General features: G+C 38.9%; 1 protein-coding gene across 1 annotated transcript in view; it reads right to left on the bottom strand.

Annotated features, from left to right (window-relative positions):
* The window catches only part of SLC15A5 (solute carrier family 15 member 5), a 34,998-nt gene extending 25,358 nt beyond the window's left edge, over positions 1–9,640 (bottom strand). The window contains exons 1-3 of the mRNA XM_049822181.1: positions 9,271–9,640; positions 7,261–7,483; positions 1,074–1,243 (exon numbers count right to left, since the gene is read on the bottom strand). Of these exons, the coding sequence (XP_049678138.1) occupies positions 1,074–1,243; positions 7,261–7,483; positions 9,271–9,640 (763 nt within the window). The remainder of the gene's footprint in view (positions 1–1,073; positions 1,244–7,260; positions 7,484–9,270) is intronic.
* Positions 9,641–17,846: the final 8,206 nt, after the last annotated feature.

Below are 17,846 nucleotides of genomic sequence, written 5' to 3'. Positions count from 1 at the left end.
CTAATTCGATGCTAGTCTTTGCAGACCTCAGCTGCATATTATCATGAGTTTTTTGGGGCACTGTGGAGGGGATGCATTTCTTTGGCTCTATTTGTTTTGAATAAACCTCTTTAGTGACGTCCTCACTATGATATTTCCAGGCATTTGATTTATGCATTCATTCCCTCATTGCCAATATATTTTTGCTTAGATTATAACAAAAACACCGAAATAACAACTTGCTTTCACCTTCTGGGTTCTGTTGGGAAAAGAACAGCAAGGTTTGGGCATTTACAGCCTTATTCAAGTCACCTAGGCTCCACTTATATTTCCATGCTTGGTCAACGGAGAGGGGTAGCTGCCATCAAAGGATTTTCTAGAGCTCAGGTACTAACTGGTGAGGCCACAGAAGTGCAAGAACTTCTTCTGTTTTAAAATATCTGCAGTCTGCACAGGAGCTATTTGGAGCTATTTGGTATCTCTAGTTATTTTCAAATGTGTAAAAACACTTGATGTTGTATAAGCAAGCATGTTGAAATAACAATAAGCATCAGATATTCTGCAAGATAAAGGCATTATAGAACTACTTTGCTACTAGTGCATATTCCTGTTTAGCTGACTAACCACACTGCTTGGCTGCCCAGGTGCAAGTTCAGGCAAAGCAACGGAGCACACTTACGGGAGAAAACACTAGTGGGCTTGGTGCCTTAGCGTAGGCGCAAACTCTGCTTCAACTGACCAAAACACATTGGGCATAGGTTGAACCAAACATGACAAAATGAACTCCACCAGCAGCACGCATATTATACCTCTTCCTGCACAGGCAAATGCTTTGACACATGCCTTGACATGACAGAAAACGTACATAAGTTTACCAGAGACTGCTTGCCACTTTTTCAGCCTATCCAGAATCTCCAGGTCTATCTTCACAGAGGATGGACATTGCCTCTTACACAGAAACCTTGTAGAGTTAAACCCCAAGATCTCCAACCAAACGGGGTAGTGCTGTGGAAGAACTTGTTTAGATACGCAGGTTGATCTCTTCTGTGAAAATAATCTCTAAAGATATCTGCTAGGATAGAGTTGCTTCTTACCTGTTTTGGGTTTGTAAATCATTTCACCCCGCACCATGTGAATTGTGATCACAGCCATAAGCACGGACACAAACGGGATAAGAAAACCAAGGTTCCTGGCCACAGACTTCTGGATATAAGAAATGCTGACAAAGACAACTGCTGAATTTAAGTTAACCAGCCAATTTAACCTAGTACACACAGACAAGAGAGAGAAGAGTGGAGAGGCTGAATAGTATAAGGCCTTTACAGAAGATTAAAACAACAAATTAAAGGCATGATAAGTATAGTAAGCATGGACAGCATCAGTACCATGCACACATTGACACAGCAATTAACATCAAATTTCACTTGGATGTCTCAGTTCCAAGAGGTATATGATTAAAGTAACTGGACTAAAGCAGTAGAGCTGAACCAATTATCAATCTCGTACTGCAAATATTCTTGTGGATCAGACTAATGAAATACATCAACATTTACCATTTACACATTTAATAGCTGATAACATAAGTTTTGTGTATGCAATATCATCAAATCACATACTTTAAGCTTAAGAGAAATGTCTTAATGCCACCATCCCTTGTTTAAGAAATATTAGAATTTATCAGAAGGGATGGCTTTTCCATTAGTTGCAAGGCTCAGCTTGAATTTTTGTTGGCTTCTGGAGTTATCTTGATAAGGAGGCTCCCCGACACAATTTGCTCTGAGAGCGCCTTTGGCAGTAGAGGTGCTTCCCAAGTAAGTGGTGAGCCTCTCCTATGCACAGGAGATATTAAAATGAAAACCACGTACTCTTGGAAGCAGATGGCATACCACTAGTGATAGGCCTACCGCAGTTTGGAACCACTGCTTTAAGAAATTATAAGGATAGCAAAAAGCAAACCCCCAAAATAAAAAATACCAGAACAATGCATTTCCCTGATAGTATGCAAAAGGATGACTACTTATTTTCTTTATCCTAGCAAATGAGTTTATATCTGTGCAGTTCAGAGTATTTTATCACCACACTTTTTTCCCCCTTGGATTCTGACCCCTATGTAACATGTTAAATCATGAGTTCTTCTAAAATTCAGCTTTTTCAAGAAGTTAGTTAACTTTATAGCTATTTATTGAAGTGAAACAAAATGTACTTCTATTCTTCTATTGTATAGCCCTCTTCTCACAACACAACTGACCAATTTTACCATCCATAAATAAAAGTGTTTCAGTTATAACCCCTCTAACTTCTTTTAAATTCTAAAGTGCTCCCCTTACACTGTTCTTCAGGACACTTGTGTTGCCTTTTTGCTTTCAGCAGAGCTTTAACCAAGGTTCCCCTTAAAACATAACTCTGACAAAAAACAGGGGTTTGAGGCTACAGAGCAGACTCAAATATTCAGCATCTCAGAGTAGAGAGATGAGATTTAGGGAGGACCTGCTTTGTTGGAGTCACAGTTTCCAAAAATACTGTTGGGGATCAGCGTGATACTTTGAAGAGTCAGTGTTAGTCATTCAGCAATTTTTGCTTCAGAATTGACTCTGGCCTGCTTAGCCTATGAAATTTTAAGTTAAGAATTTTAACTTTCACTAAACTTTCAAGTTCCAAGTTGGCTTTAAAGACAACAACTGTATTTTAAACAAAGAGGAGGGATCAATAATGGAGTAGTACTACCTCAATACATCGTGGATTACATTTTGTAAGTAACTGCAAGAGAAGATTCCTTCACCTTTGCTGGAACCTTAGCAAAATGGTTTCATTTAAAGGTGAAATATACGTTGATACATGATTATATAGCTTAATACATACTGCTTGAGGAAGCAAAGCCTGCTTTCTTGTCTGGTGCCACTTCTGCCTCACGTATGCTATTTGGACTTGAGTATTTATGTCTCCTAATTCATCTAGAATTACCTTCTCAGCAATAAAAGAAAATCTTAACATGTTGTAGCAGACCAGTTACCCCTCAGCAATCCAACTCCCAAGCTTTCCAGCTTGATCCCTCCTCAACTGCAAAGGAGTGGGTAGGGCAGGAGCAAAGGTATCAGCCTACCACTGCAGTTCTCTGTATCAGCAATCACAGAAAAATGTTTTGACCTGAAAATCCTAAAAGGGGGATTGCAAGTCTCTCTTGACACCTAGGAGACTTCCTCAACCCCATTTCATTAATTTAAAATGATTTCTAGGTGGCCTGTCATAATTGCCAAGACAAACCATAGTCATATGGCAAGTTAGAGTATTGAAGTACCTGCTGTACTCCTTCCACTTGTTCTGACGCTGCCCGTTACGTCACATCTAGCTACTGCCAAGCAAGCAAAACTTTTATCGTGTCAGAAGTACGGACCTTGGTAATGCTACTCAGGTCTGTTCAGTTACAAAGACAACACTCACTCATTCTGCTAGGGGATGGGAGATGACCACAGGGCTGTGCAGCAGTGGGCATGGGAACACGTTTATGCAGCTTGCCTCAGAGGACCCAGGGCAAGCAGCAGCAGAAAAATGACGTACTCAACCAGGGCAAAGTCGGTGCTGCTGAGAGCCGTGCAGCAGCAGGTCTTCCAGAACCGGCCAGTACGTGCACAGCAGTGAGCTCTCCTGCGCCACGCATTTCTCTGAAGTCACACCAAGTCACATCTGAGGTTCCAAACCAATTACTGTTTCCTTTAAGTAATTTACATTTTCAGGACATGATACTCATCAGAATCATGGACTTTTCCCCTCCGCTGCAAGCGGTCTCTAGGCACTTTGGAATTATGTTACTCTGCGATGGTGGTGTAGTTGGAGGGATATTGTATATACACATGTTGATCCCTGTTCAACTAAAGCTTTTTAAAAAATACAGTTACACAACAGGATCAACTAGAACTTGTGTAGAAAGTTTTGAAACAATTCCTAACTGACAATTTTTAAGTTAGAAGTTTCAGTGGCTGTTTTCCAAACTTTCTAAAGAAGTGTGCCTGAGCTACCTGAAGTCCTGACACTCTTCATGACTCTACGATTGTTTCACTGGAAGTAAGAAACTCCAAAGAAAACCCTTGAGTACAGGAGAATGCCTTTGTTTTTCACCAGTGCATAGCAAAGTTCTGTAAGACTGAAATGTAAAGCTCCTGTCCTCTCCCAGAAATGAGAAGAAAAAAACCACTCAACATGTTTTAGCAACTCCTATGGACCAAACAAGAAAGATAAACTAGCCTCAGTGAACACATCAGAATTTTGGGATTTGCTCATACCATACTGACAGCAGTAGATCAGAACCTACACAAACAGAAACACATCTTGCTAGCTCTCATATACCACAGCTATCCAATATCGCAATATTTGGACTTGCATTATGTAAAGTGTCTCAGAGATCCCAGCAGGGCATAGCTGAATTAGTTAAATACGCCAAATGGAATATCATGTCCAACTTTGCAAGGAACAGCTCCTTCCCGGAGCTTCAGCTCTCTGAGGTCTTCTCACAGTGAGAGCCAAATGCCAACTTGGGACATTCATTTCAAGAAAGCGGTCCAAATACAAACCTAAATGCTACTGTGACATGCCCATAAAAACCTAATAATCTCATTATAAGATTTTACAGAAATGTATTCACTGTGATAACTTTAAAGTAGTAACATCCAAGTGACTTCTTATTTAAAAGTATTTTTTATGTTTATACAGTATTCAGAAAGTTTTTACTTAATGTAACAATTGAGATGAACTGGCTGAATGAAACAATCTGAGATCAAGTTAAATATATGAAAATATTCTAAAATTGACCTTTTGTCACTTTTTGGATTAATTTTGAAAACTCAGTGGATTTCCTGTCACTTGAAATATCATTTGGTTTTATTTTTTAAGCACATCCAGCATTCACAGTTTAAGTTCTGATTTATCCAAACTCAGACCCAGATATTCCATGTATGGACCAGTATCCACTGTACTACAGCTTTGTAGGAGGAGGTAAATTTTTTCAGAATCACTATGGAGTTCTCTGCAAAGACAAGGTGTGCGTGTGTGGGAAACCCAAAGGGGTAGAAAAGAATTTTTTAAAGTGAATGTAAAGTGTGTCCAGGATAGCAGAAGAAACTGATCTGCAGTATATGAAAAGAAAAAAGGAAGGGAAGGGCAGCGCAGGGTAGAGGAATACTACTGGTCCCATGTTCTCTGCCTTTTTTTACAGCACATCAGTAAGACAAGACACAACACTTCTAACTCTCATCCCTAGTCTGGATTGTACCCTTTGCTCTCATTCTCTGCTCCCATAGACAGAATTTACTTCTCCTGCTACAAAAATAGTACCAGTCCATAACCTTGACCTTAGAAAAGCAGAAGTCCTTTGGGAAACAGTCCAACAGAATCCAAGTCCTTTCTCCACTTAGCATTGGTATATGCTGTTTATTTAAAAGGTCAGTCATAGCTCATGCTAGGGGTTAGAACCAGGCCCTAGATGTGTAATTCAATCCTTGAAGAAGATTGCTTTGCACAACAGGTAATTACAGGGTCTTTTAACCCAATCTTTAACCCAATAATTCTGATTGTTTAAATAGAACTTGGATAAGAACACAGACTCAAACTCACCAAGAGTATGCAACCATGTCATTTTACATTGTTTTAAAATTCAATCCCGTGACAAGCACCTACCAAGAGAAAACAGCCTACCAAGAAAAAGTGATTATATTCGAGAGGTTTTAACAAGATTAAGATTGCTAAGAATGAACCCCCCATTTTTCAAATCTTGAGATTGCACTCAAACAGTCCTTCCTTGGATGCCACTGCAAAAATTATTAATTTTTTTTAATTGCACATGTGCCTTTCTTAGTATTTCCAAAGTTCCCAGAACTGACCCATTTGGATTCCCTCAAGGAACTTTTTATTCGTATTATATCTCCTTTGTAATCAACACTGAGAAGTGTCACTTTGATTAAACACAATTCTGAATGGCTAAGACCATAGTACAATAAATTCTCCAGAGCCATCTTTCAGAACAACTGATTGCTCTCCAGTCTTAATCCCCCAGAGTCTTATTTAATCAAAACGATGTTGCTAATTAAGGATTAAAACTCAGAATAGAGTAAAAAGGAAGGATATTCCCTCCCTCTCCCATGGGCAGGTCAAGGAGGTAGAATCTGCTCTAAGGACCTAAACAGTCTCATCCACCTTTGGTAAAGCTGCCTTATTCACTGAAGTTTGGATTTAATTCAAAACTCTTTGATATTAACATAATTGGAGGAAAAAAGAATAGCCAGGAAAGCCATCCCCAAAGGACGAGAGATCTGATTCACTAAGTTCTTCATTGATTTTTCAGCACTGCATTGTTAATATGCAAATGTGCTCAGGTTTTATTTTAATAACTGTGCACGTATAGGGAAAGGAGAGAAAAGGGGGCAGTTTAGGGCTTATTTCACCCTGCCTTGAAGCAGGAATCTGGAGGTTCCCACTGTGACTTCTTTGATCCTCACTCCACAGTTTAACCAGAAAGTGCAGATGAATGCATACAGCACTCAGTATAGTGCTACAGAAGTGGTAAATAAAGGCAAACATATCATCAGAAATGACCTGACGCACTGAGAGAGAGAAATAGTTAATATGAAACAAAACTGAATTTTAAGAACCCTTTTAGGAGCAATTTTTCATCAAACTTTTCTTAAAAAATTGAAAATATTCAAACCAGAACACAAATATGAAGTGGTTTATCTGATGCCAAAACATCACAGCAACAGAGCTGAAAAAAATACAGCAGATCCCTACCATTGAGGTTAGCAGTTAAAGACTAATAGCAACCCCTAGTTCCAACAAACCAGCAGACTCGACTGCTGTGTGTCATAGCTAAAAATTTACTCCGATGTAAATTCTAATATATCATTGAATTTTGCCACTGTTAATTAGGGAGTAACAGCAAAATATCCTAAAGGCATAGCCATGTTAAAGGTAGAAAACCAAATGGAATATGTTGTTCTAACAGCAACTAAGTTGTCAAGTCTTTGAGCATTTGGGCAATTCAGTTCATCCTAATTCTGACAGAAGATTTCTGTAGGAGGCCAAAACAGATGATCACCTACTGGTTCTAGCAAAAGGAAACATTTAGGAAAAGTTCTTACAAAAATTCTTGGAAACTATTCTAAAATCAAAGTTTTGCAGTTAAAAACAAAACATGAAACCCATCATCTGTAGAATCTGCCTTGTAAGTGAGCAGTGAATGTCAAGGTAATGCTCCATCATCCCTAACAGATATTTAGCTGACATTAAGTTACCAACCAGTTGAAAAAAGAAAACAGTTCCTTTGGTCCACAGTCCTCAAGGTTGTATGCACTTAATGGACAAACTATAGCTCTTATGCCTCCTATTCCCAGACTAGCTGTGAGTAGTGCAAAGTAGAATACTATTTTCTGCTCCCTTTTGGATAGCATATGAAGAATATGTCGTCTGTCAATGTAAATATCTTCAAAGGGGAATGCCACAACAGGTAATAGCGCTGTGCCTGGAATTGAAAGAAAATAGTCATTTGAAACTGATTAGAATCAGACTGATAAGACATACATATTTTTAAGCAGTTATGTTGAAAAGACAGATGAAAAATCAAGAAACAGAACAGAGGAGTGCAAAGAGGGAGAGTCTTAATTCTGTAGAGAGGCAGAACCTGTCTGGATGTTCCTAGGTATAGTAAGGCAGAACCACTAAGGGCCTCCAGGAAAGCAATCTTCCTCTGAAATGCTTGTAAGGATTCAGGTTCTTCAGTTAGCTGAAGACTCACTCTCAAAATGTAGCTCCTCTCACTGGCCTTCCCCATTGCCTGCACACAGAGGGCAGTAGCTCTCCACTTGCCAGAGGGCACCAGTTAAACATGTAACGTCACCTGATGAACCACTGATCAACCAAAAAAACCACCCCATGGTGGAGTGTAGCCGTTTTTGCATCTTCTTTAAACCCCAGAATTGTAATGGGAATCATAATTTAAAAAATAAAATCTCAAAACTTTTATGGAAAACTTTCTTTTTTCCTGCTGCAGCTTCATGGGAAACACATGACTTTCAGAAACTTTACCTATAGAAGCACTGTCATGAATTGCATTTACGACCTCTAGTCTGTAAAGCAAGTCTTTCAGATTTAATCAGCTACAGATTCTTCAAGCTGTAACTGGAGACTAAACTCAAAATATATTGATGTGTCAACACCACCAACACTAGGCATGACTAAGACTATGACTGTGCATCAAACCCTAATATGTCAGGAATGTTTAATGATCTACCTCATAAACAAAAGAAGCTCTGGTTAAAACAATACCCCAATACGTCAAGTTCTGTTTGTCACCAGTCTTCTACTTTAACATATGCATTGAAAGGACGAGCAGCAGAAGGAGATTTCAAACCAGAAGCCCATGGGAGAAACAGTGGAACATAATAGCAATCATTTTTCCAGGCTGTTTGCACAATGGTTTTGCAATCGGCTCAAGAACATTTCAGGAATGACTGATTTTTTCCTTACTTTGTTGCGTGTCTAAATAACAATGTGGCTGGCTACTGCAGAAGTCAGACTTGTGTATCCTCAACTACTGGTCCAAGTAAAAAGTATTTATATCAGCTTGGTTTAAGTGGACAGAATAACCACCAGCTGCAAGATGCATTAATTGCTACAGAACAGTCATACTTAGTTTGAACAGTGCTTTTATGGAAAAGATCTCCAGAATAACACATGGGGAAGATTCAGAATGTGCTAACAGAAAGCAGGCTCTCAATACAGGTGTTAGGATACAGCCTCTCTACTTAAGGCAAAGTTTATACTGGTATGTGCTTAAATAGATCTTTCCCTCTTGTCCAAATACAACAGTCATATACTTTTACATACAATAAAGTCCTACCAACAGCTGGGAAACAGCTTCCGAACTCTCTCTCTCAAACTCTCTAACTAAAGCCTCACATTTGCGCCAAACACTAATAACCTTAGATGCTTGTTAAAGGGACCAATTTTTAGAGGTGAGCATCCATGTTCTGAATAGCTAAGCCAGTTTAGAGGAGTCAGGTTTGTGCACCAACTATCTACAAGATACACATGCAAACGTTCCTTAGTCTTGCTCAAAGCACTGCCTCACAAAAGTACATAGGCAAAAATACTGCAGTGCATTTTGCAGAGGAGAAACTAAGTAATTAGCTGCTAGAGAAGGTAGCCACAAGGATGGAGAAAGTTATTAGATTTCAAACACAATACTCAACAACGCATTTCTGCAACAGAATTACTAAAAGATGAAATAGTCCCCAGGGTGTCACCTACCTAGGAAGTGTAGAAACATGCAGACGCACACAAGCTTGGTCCTCCCCACCAGGCATTCGGCAAGCCAGCCAACCAGGACTGGTGTCAACACGGAGGTGCCTATGAAGCACATATTGACAATTGCCGCCTGGTAGTTGCGATAGCCAAGTCTGACAGTGCAGAAGAGGATCATGTTGCAGACGATGCCAAAGAACGTGAATCTCTCACACAGCTCCACCAGCAGCACACAAACAGCCTCTTGGAATTTCTTCGCAGATTGAGACAGGTTTTCATCATGGTTGCTTCTCCCAGGTAACGGTCTTTGCTCCTTGTCAGCCATGTGGTTCAAAAGTTGCTTCTCTTGCATATCTCTTCCGTTTGCACCAGGCATGCTTATCCTTTTTTGAGTATGACTGAGTAGAGCAGCTTAAGTTACAGGTATACTTCTGGTCTCCTTCACTGTAATTAGCAAACTGGTAAGACTCTCGCTTTGAATTCCACACTGCACTACTACAATTTCTTAGGGCACCTGTCACTTTTGTGTCATTACATATAGGATCAGAGAGTATTAAAAAAAATTTAAAAAAAAAAATATCAAAGAGGTATATCAATATTTCAGCTTCTGAGTTTAGCAACACTCAGGAACTCAATCAGTTTATTCAATTAGTACATTTGGGGGCCAACAAGATTTTTCCCCAGAATTATATTACCCATTAAATTACGTGAATCCAATACTGTATGTGCAAGTCTATCTGTATGTTAAAGATAAAGATTTAAATATACATGAAAGCTAACATTTTCAGGACAATTCAAGTAACAGATCAAGAAAATAATTTGGTTAAAATAATCTAATACTCTAATTAGGCAACAAGTGAAAAATGGCAAGCAAAGATAAAGAGACGTGTTTTGTTTTCTTTTTTAAGGTTAACCATATCTAATCATTATTACATTTCTTGTTAGTTTTGGTTGAAATTCAGATAAAGTTTATTATAAAAATAAGTAATGCTAATACATTTAAGTTAGAAAGGCAAATTTCAAAAGAAAGCAAGTTGAATGTATTAGCAAAAAAAAAAAAAAAGCAATCTAAAAGCAACCTAAACCAGAACTGTTTCTTTAGCCAGATATTACACCATAGCTACAATGCATCATAAGGGGCAAGGGCACAGATGATGTGTTCTCTCATACCAACCAAAAGCAATTACAAGCTTGAAAGGAAATTAGGAAGAGCCAAACTTATAGTGCTTTATAATGCTCCTGCTACCTTATCCACAGAGAAGTTTGCCGATTTCCCAGATCAGTTTCTCCATTTTGTGGATCTCATTAAGACCACTAACACCTGTTCAAAAAACTCCTAAATAAGAATGAGAAGCATTCTGCATTTATTTTGCACAAACATAAATGCATACACGCTACAAGGCAGTGGTATATCAGGTCTGCTTCTCTAAATAGAGCTCAATGCTTCTAATGGCATTTTTTGAGATATAGGCTCTGCTGTTTGTTTCAATCTGTCCACATAACTACTCAAATTTTACCTCTTCAGATCTACTTAGTATATGAGAACTCCTACATCCTAAAACAGATGCACATTAATATATAACCAGTATGGATAAAGATAGATTCCAAGATTACCTCAAAAAAAAAAAAAAAAAAAAAAAAAAAAAAAAAGCAACTGTGATTAAAATAGAAAGCCTAAAAGCTCTGAAGCTTAAGTCTTAAATCTAAGTAGCAATAGATTGCTCCCTAAAATAATTCTGAAATATATATATATTTTTAATCAAGTACTAGTCTAAAGCAAGTACTCAAACAGCAAAGAACTTATAGATTTCGGAGACATCCAGTTGGAGATGAAAACAGCTGTGACTTGTAGCATGCCAAGAACTATTTCTGTCTTCTGATCTACAAGAGCTAAAATGATCTTCATTTGGACAAACCAAACAGAGAAATCCAAACTAGAAGTCACTTATAACTCAGCTTAGCTTCTCCATCAAACCATATATCTTCTGTTGCATGAAGCTACTCTTATCTAACTGCTCATGAAGAATTTTTTTTTTTTTTAAGGAAATACAACTTCATTTTAGAATCAATGAGAAATTGGGATAAATACACTCTTGCTCCTATAGACATTTCAGTGTAAAATAGTCTATTTTCCTACAAATTATTTTTCTTTAAAGATGGCAAATTTTACCTGTTCTCATGGGTGCTAGCAATTCAAAGTGAATCATATCATGGCAACTGGTAGAGACAGCAGGGTTACTAGCTGGAATGGCTGTATCTTAGTCCTCACATGGTTTCATTTACCCTAATTTTGGGTTACAAGCTAGGGAAAAGGAATAATTGACTGAGCCTTATAAATGCCATAGAAAGCAGGTGGGTGATTTTCATTGTTACTTTTGAATTGCCTTTGCATGTGGCTAATATGGGTGTGGTGGTTATGATAGTCACAGATCACAAACAATGCAGGAGTTAACATGCTCAATGTGAAGAGAATATACAACTTCATATAACAATATGACCTTTACTGATTTTTTTTTAATCACTTCTGCAGCAATTATAGGTGATCTATCTAATTACTTGACATGGTTTTAGTTGAATTGTAGTCGAATCACCTGGCATTGACTTGGCTTATTCTTATTATATAAGGTAGTAGGACTGCATAATGCCTGATGAAAACCTCTATTATTTTTATTAACATATGTACAGCTTTATATATACTGAAGCAGCTAGAAACTAACTGCACCAAATACTGCAATTTCAAAATCCAGCCCTTCTGGCAGTACCTCTGTCTGCCGGTAAGGACTTTGTATATTTTTTTAAACAAATCTTCTTTAAAGGATAGCTCTCAAAACGTGACAGTCAGATCTTCTAGAGAGGTTTATAAAAATACTTGCTCTCACATGACAGTGTCAGCTCACTAGAGGTCTGGCTGTTAATAAGAGTTGCTATTTGGTGGCCTGTCACCCAAGGTAGGTTACTTCTACTCCTATTGGAACCTATAAATTAGCATTAGGCAAGTGAATCAAGTTGGACAAGCTGGAACTGAAATTGTCTCCTAATATTCTCTGACAAGTGACAGTTTTCAGTGCTTCTCTTAGGGGGTAGTTTACTGATATGGAAGAGGCAGAACTTCAGTGTCCAGCACAACAGTTCCTCTGGCTAAAAGGTAGTAGTGGCTCTAGACCTCTGTTTATGTCCTAGAAGGGTCAGTCTCTCCAATTTTTTAGCAAAATCAATTCAGCTTTACTCTTACTCTTTTAAAGAACATGTGAGAGGTGTTACCTTTCAGCACAGCAGCAGCTGCGGTTCCTGCTAAATATCTGGGGTGGAAACATAACTGACATGGACAAGACTGACAGTGCAACACAACGATCTTGACACTGTAAATAAAAAATTACATGGGTCAAATCTTTCTAGTTAACACCAGGATTCCCATTAACTTGCATGGGTCGAGAAGCTGGCTCAATGACCACTGACCTGAGAACTGCAATTTCAAAGTCAGAAGAAAAGCAAAGCAAAAGCTCTGGGTGAGAGCATTGCCAAACAGGGGCAAACATGCCTGGGGTTTGCTGCCTGATGGTGTAAACACAGGTCCAAGGTGGTAGGTTTGAGCAGGCGGCCACAGTAAAGAAACACAGCTCAAAGCTGGATGACAGAAAGGGAAAATGCTGCAAAGGCAAGTTTGGAGGAACGCTTCTGGCACCAAGTGTCTTGCTACAGCTCCAGGTGACTAATTAGAAGAGTTACAAGGTTAGTGATGGAAAAAAGAGTTGTGGTAAAAACACAGGCTAAGACCAGACTTCATGCTTTTCAAAATCACCACTTTAATTTACTTCTCTTATGTGTATGAGAAATGCTCAATTGAACACATAATAGCAGTTACCAGCCCAAGTTCGATCCCTGCAGGGTGCCCTTCAGCAAGGGCAGCTAAGCATCGCTCTCTGCAGGTATTGCTCATGCCTGCTTTCGTCTAGCGCAACGTGTGGCCTCAGAGAAAGGGTCAAGCACTCTGCTATTAGGTATATCCTTCTCGCTTTTTTTTCTTCCCTGCAGTTACATCTATAGTAGCGGGAAAATCAACAAATGCAAATTACCAGTCTTTTGAGGCATTAAAAATAAGCACTAGAAGCTGTGGTCTTCTACAGGTTGGAGATGACCTGCCACTTATGCATATGCTTCACACGGCTTCAAAATAGCTGTAAGGACAGAGTTTAACTGTAGAAGGGGCAAAGCAAAGGTTCATATTAAAAAAAAATAGACTTAACTTTTAGTATGAACTTTCTTTGTCTTTTTCTGTCAACTCTTTTTGTTCTTTTTGTCCCTTTTTTTCATGTTCAGGTGTTGCTTCGGACAATGTCTTATCTCCTATATCCTATTTCACAGGTGAATAATGAAACTTCTTCTATTTAAAATGTTACCTCAGACAACCATTTTAGCGATTTCTGCACTGCCTGTCACTGCAGTCTCAGAGTACTCAGGCTGCTGTGCAGATAGAGCCTTGAATCAGAACTGGGACAGAATATGACGGTGCTTCTTTTGGAGCTCACAGCATTTGAAACCTGTATCTGATCCTTCTGAAGAACTTCACCAGCATCAGGAAGATGCTGACTAATATTTGTCTGACTACATACCAGAAGAAAAAATACATGCAAAACCCAAGTGCTCTGTGAATCATGTAAAAGGTCAATTGAGAACCCGAAATGTAGTCGTTGGGAGGCTGAGAAAGCTTATTTGTGAAATCTGTTAGATTAGCAAATCTACTCTGATAAAATTGTTTTATATTTTATAAAGATCTATTAAATGTTATACAAGTACACGTTGAAGGCTGAAAAATAGCATCTATGAAATAACCAGTTATTAAAATTACTGGTTATATGAGAAATTCCCTGGGAAGTTCTGGGACTATGGTACCACATCATGTTTGAATATTTTTTTTCTCCCTTTGATAAGTATTCTTGCAAAACCTTCCCCACTTTAGCCACATGTAACTGGGAACCTTAGCCTAGTACTGCCTTGGTGCGGGATAGATGTAATGTTTGTCTTGTTCCACTGCAACTTTTGTCTGTGAAAGTGCAAGACCAGGGTGACACGTTTAATTTAGGGAAAAGCTATATATTAAGAAGTATATTTGTTTATTTTCCCTCATGTAGTCATAATTAAAAATGATGTGGGAAAGCCGTTTTCTTCTTCATTCTGCCAAAAGGTAACATACCAAGAGAGATAATCAAATCCCTCTCTCAAGAATGCCCAAGAGGTCCTGGTGGAGAGTGCAGACACGACCTCTTCTGCAAAAGGCTTTATTTTCTCTGCTTGTGCTATGAAAGACTGCTGTAGCCATTTCTCCCCGAGTCCTGCTTTTTCCCGAGTGTTTTTTTTTCTCTCTTTCACCTATTCAAGCAGGGAATGTGGCTAAAGCACAGAACCAACAGGAAGCAAAACTTCCATAGCTTTTTCCACAGTACCTAAGCAAGTGCAAGTGCAAGTGCGAGACATGGACATACTGGAGTGAGTCCAGTGAAGTGCCATGAAGATGTGAGGGGACTGAAGCATCTCACATATAAGCAGGGGCTGAGAAAGCTGGGACTGTTCAGCCTGGAGAAGAGAAGGCTCAGGGGAAGCTTATTAATATGTATATATCCCTGAAGGGAGGGTGCAAAAAGGACAGAGCCAGGCTCTTTTCAGGGGTGCCCAGTAACAAGAGGAGAGGCAATGGGCACAAACTGAAACACAGGGAACTCAATTTAAACCAAGGTAAAAAATTCTGGGGTTGTCAAACACTGGAAGAGGTTGCGCAGAGAGGTTGTGGAGTCTTCATCCTTGGTGACACAGCACTGAGCAACCTGCCGTAGATGACTCTGCTTTGAGTAGGTGGGGTGGACTAGACAATTGCCACAGCTGCCTTCCAACCTCGACCATTCTGTGATTCTGAGCAGCAACAGTAAATACTTTGCCAAAGCAGAATCTAAGCAAGAAGATGATAGAGGAAAAAAAAAATAGTTTCTTGACCAGTTGCTGGGTATGCCCTCTATGAGTGAGAAAGGTTTGCTAACTTACTTTTATAATGTTTTTTTCAGGGAGATGGTTTTAAAATTGCTGATCCTCAAACCTTTGCTATAAATGAGAATTATTTTGGCATGATCACACTGTTCCTTCAAACCGCGCATGTTTTATTTTGGGGATTTTGTTCAAACATATATAATTATCTATGCTAAGCAGTTTTTCATATGTTCTAAGGCTTTTGTCTTATTGCACCTAGTTGACAGTTTTATAATTCAGGAGTAATTGAATTGCAATTATTTTTCATGATGCATGGTATGGTTTTATATCACGTTGTTGGCAGATATTCTTTATGATGTCGTTTGGTCTAATGGGAAAATTAGAAGTAGCTCTATCATATAGAAAGATGGCTTTTTTGTGTCATGTTATAGTTTGTAGATGGCACTCAGGATATTTTCTTTTGACATATAGATTTTTAGGTAGGGACTGAAATGAGATTCTAAAGCAGGGTTCACAGTTGAGACAATATTATCTGTACATCCAAGATGATTTCAACTATTCTCCCATAGTGACAGTTCATTTATATTCAAGTCCATTTAGTAGACTGTGGTTAGTATTCTAAAATACATATATAAGTACTATGTGATGGTGGAGTTTCTGTTCTAAATTCATCCCTGATCCAACGTAACTGGCTTCAGAGAAGCCAGGAAAAGATGTCAGCATCTTTTTTAGAAGCAAATTTTCATCAGAACAGGGGGTTGACAGTAGATCTCCCACCTCACTGAAGAGCTTTCCAACCACTGCAGTGCCCAGATAGTCTCTTAATCTCTCCTGCTGGAGCTGTAACACATTGTGTAAAGCTTTATGAGCTACGGGGAAGCTGACTTTGAAACCTAGAGATTAGGACTACTCTCCTGGAATGTGGGGAGAGGCAAATTCAAGGCTCTGTGTCAATGAATAGTTAATTATGCCTACAAAACAGATAGTCCTCAACAGACAGGAGTGAGAAAGCAGTATCTGAGAAAAGCACAGTTTGGCACATTGGATGTAGGAGAATGGTAGAAAATGAGAGCTGAATGCTAGAGCCAGCAGAGCATCCTTTTACAAAGGGAAAAGAAATACTTTAAACTTTTCAGTTTTGTCCACAAAATAATATTTGGAATCTCACGAATTTTCATGGGATGGGTCAATGATCATACGAAGCCTAGATCATCTGTCCATATACCATTCTCATAAACAGATGACCGCATAGAAGTTGTTGACAAAGTTTCAGTCAGCCATCTTGCAACCTTTTTTATTTCCTTCATCTGTTCATATACATTTCCACCTTGTAAACTGGTACAGGAAAGAGCAATACATAACTTTATTTATTCAGCTGCAAACTTGAATGTCCACAATGTCAAAACTGTGTGAGTTACTATAGACTCTCTCTACAGTACCTTGTGTGGCTTGATTGAGGGAGAAACTGGCAGAATTTAAAATGTTTCTCCTTGTAATGGCCAATATTTTCTCAATAAAAATTTTTTTTTGAGAGTTTGGAAATGAAAATGGAGTTTTCAGTCTTTATGAATGGTGTTAGCATTGCCAGCAGGTCAAGGGAAGGCATCCTTTCACTCTGCTCAGCACTGATGAGGGGATGTCTGGAGTACTGGGTACAATGTCCTCTATCATCAGCAGTTTACCTAAAATGAGTGAAACTGAAGTTAAACTCCTAATTTGGGGATAGGTACAGTAGAACTGTTTCAAAATTAGCTCTTATTCCTGCAGCAAAGACAGGCAGGTTGAAATTTTATACCAAGCATGATCCAAACACAGATTTTTTTTGCTAAGGGTTTCAGGATATATCTTCTAGACATGGATCTGAACTGAAACCATGAGTCTGAAGAGGTCTGGGCAGGTTTGTATCCTGATGTTATCTCCCAAGTGAAGGCACATTTTTAAGCTTTCTATTACGTTTGACACTTAATGTGGAAGCCACATGCGTCTTCTAAAGTGGGAAGCCACAAGTTGCTTCTTTTTTTCTCTGGCACACATCCTAATAATCAGCCTTCTTTCTGCTTGCCTTCTCCCTTTATGGCATAGTGAGACCATGAAAGTGACTAAAGGCTGCCCTCATCATATGGCTGAAGCATATTGGTCTGCAGACATACACATACACATTTAGTCGCAATCAGCTCTTCTGAACACTGATTTTCAAATGCAGATGACAAACAGTCAATATTTTAGGAATAATTCTGGGGAATTCCATACACGGCTTCTGAAACCACAGTTTGTGTGCAGCAGCAGGTCACATAAACTGCTTTATTTAGTTTCCAGGGAAGTCAGCCAGTGCTTGGGATAGCATATAATTTTCAGTCAGTGGTATAGGCGATAAACGCTCCATCTTCTCTTTCTTGTTGTTTCTTTTCCCAGTACTCTTGTACCAGACTTTGAGAAAGGGGCTGCACAGAGGCTTAGCTCTCACCACATCTGCCTCTAGGATTTTTACAGCCTCCAAAAGTTAGTCCAGTAGCACACAGGATACCTTAGCAAAGGGCAGAATCCTTGGCCCAGATATGAGTCTCATTGTAAGAATGGTTTGCCTTATCAGAAGTGCTCAGCACCTC

The sequence above is a fragment of the Accipiter gentilis genome, chromosome 18 (assembly GCF_929443795.1).
Source record: "Accipiter gentilis chromosome 18, bAccGen1.1, whole genome shotgun sequence".
In the NCBI taxonomy this organism is placed as follows: Eukaryota; Metazoa; Chordata; class Aves; order Accipitriformes; family Accipitridae; genus Astur; species Astur gentilis.
Note: the sequence above shows the minus strand (reverse complement) of the source record. Positions and strands in the feature narration are given on the sequence as shown.